Raw genomic sequence first — 1,926 nt, 5'->3', positions numbered from 1 at the left:
GTCTGGCACAATTCTGGTTGCGAGTAGTCGTAGTAAATGAATAATATATGAAGCCGGAGGATGCGTTTATTTTGTTACTGTTCAGCTCACGCGATTTTCCATCAGGAAGCTTGGGGTCCTTTTCCCACATTTCACCTGATTTTTTGTGTAAGTTTCCGAGCCTCAAATCCTCTGTTACCTATTACATAATTTAATAAACTCTGCAAAACCACCTTAAATCACCTCAAGTGAGACTTTAAAAACACTTTTTTWAAAAATGAGAAAATTTTATTGCCTTGCTCACACCATTTAAAATTAATGGAAAGCATTCCCAGAAAGGAACATTTTGCCCCTTCCTACGAGATCTTGGGTGAATAAAGGATTTTGTATGTGTCTGTATAGTTTCGCTCTCTTTCTCTCTCTCGGTGCACCTAAACGAAACCCAGGCACACAAGCGTTGAAGTTGCATGTAAATACGTTATGCATTGCATATGTACAATGCACTGTAGGGATCTATATGCCTTTCCGTGTTTCGAGAGTAGCACGGCATTTTTTTCGCCTTTTATTTTGCACCGTTAAGAAAAGAGTTCAGTCGAGCCTCGGTACATTTCTACGTTGCTTATTCCCCAGATTAAAAGAAAGCAATAAAAATATCCTTTCGAAATCAGAGGGTCTGGGGAAGGGGGGGAGGGAGAGGAGAAACCAAAACAAACACGGCCGTGTGATGAAACCGGGAGGCTTGGCGCTGAGGAACATTTTTAAAGGAGATCCTTATGCTACGACTCCTATAACTCTACATCTCTCTTTCTTTCTCTCTGTCTCGATACGCACATGCACACCCGCGCGTATATCGCAAGCCCCCCAGGAAAAAAAGAGTGGGGAGGGGGAATCACAACACGAATTACCTGTGTGCGTCCTTTTGTGGATTTTGAGGTTTTCCGATCTGGCGAAAACTTTTCCGCAGCCGGGGAAGGGGCAGGGGAAGGGCTTCTCTCCCGTGTGCACTCGGATATGATTGACCAGTTTGTATTTCGCTTTGAAGGGCTTGCCTTCCCGGGGACACTCCTCCCAGTAGCAGACGTGGTTGCTCTGCTCGGGTCCCCCAACATGTTCCACCGAGACGTGGGTGACCAACTCGTGCATGGTGCTGAAAGTTTTATTGCAACTTTTTTTGGGGTTGTTGAGCTGCTCGGGGTCGATCCACTTGCAGATCAGCTCTTGCTTGATACACTGCTGCCGCATGTATCGGAAAAAGGCACCGGGGTGGTGGTGGTGGTGGGCTGCCATGTTCATGCCCATATTCATATTCATGGGGCCGTACTGGTTGTGCAGCTGCGCCGCCGAGTAGGGGTCAGTCCTGGGGCTGGAGACCTGGCGGTACTGGTCCGAGCGGGCGAACACCTCGCCGGGCAAGCCGAGCCGCATCTGCCCGTTGAGGACGTTTTGGGAGGCGTGGGGGCCGTGCTGCTCGTGGATGCCCGGGAAGAGGAGGTGGCTCTGAGCGTCCGTGTGCGGGTGGTGCAGGCTGCCGGCCGCCGGCCCGAAGATGCCGTGCTGCCCGCCGGCCGGCGACGAGTCGCCGAAGCCGCGGCTGCGAAACAAGAAGTCCCGCGTGGAGTTGAAGGGCGCCCCGGAGTAGGAGCCGACGTGGGCGCCGTGGGGCCCCAGGGCGGCGGCGGCCGGGTAGCCGGGCGCCTGCGACGTGAACGCCGAGCTCTGCCCGGGCGAGAGGTCGTGGGCGCCGGCGTTGAGCTTGAAGGCGCCCATGTGCGCCGCCGCCGCCGCCGCCGCCGCCGCCGAGTCCACGAAGCTGTTCTGCGCCGCCAGGCTCAGCTCCCGGTCCTGCATCTCCGCCGCCGCCGCCGCCGCCGCCGCCGAGTGGTGGTGCCGGGCGAAGGTGCCCACGCCGATGGCCGGGAACTGCGGGCCGGCGTCCAGCAGCATGGT

General features: G+C 55.4%; 1 protein-coding gene across 1 annotated transcript; it reads right to left on the bottom strand.

Annotated features, from left to right (window-relative positions):
• Positions 1 to 235: 235 nt before the first annotated feature.
• Positions 236 to 1,923, bottom strand: ZIC2 (Zic family zinc finger 2). The gene has a single exon (XM_085306040.1). It carries the CDS (start codon positions 1,921 to 1,923, stop codon positions 751 to 753), a length of 1,173 nt encoding a protein of 390 aa, XP_085162166.1. The 3' UTR covers positions 236 to 750.
• Between the last annotated feature and the right edge of the window lie 3 nt (positions 1,924 to 1,926).

This window comes from Rhea americana, unplaced genomic scaffold (genome assembly GCF_003343005.1).
Source record: "Rhea americana isolate MKP2758 unplaced genomic scaffold, rheAme1 scaffold_23, whole genome shotgun sequence".
Taxonomy (NCBI): Eukaryota; Metazoa; Chordata; class Aves; order Rheiformes; family Rheidae; genus Rhea; species Rhea americana.
The sequence above is the reverse complement of the archived record's forward strand: the minus strand, read 5'-3'. Positions and strand labels throughout refer to the sequence as shown.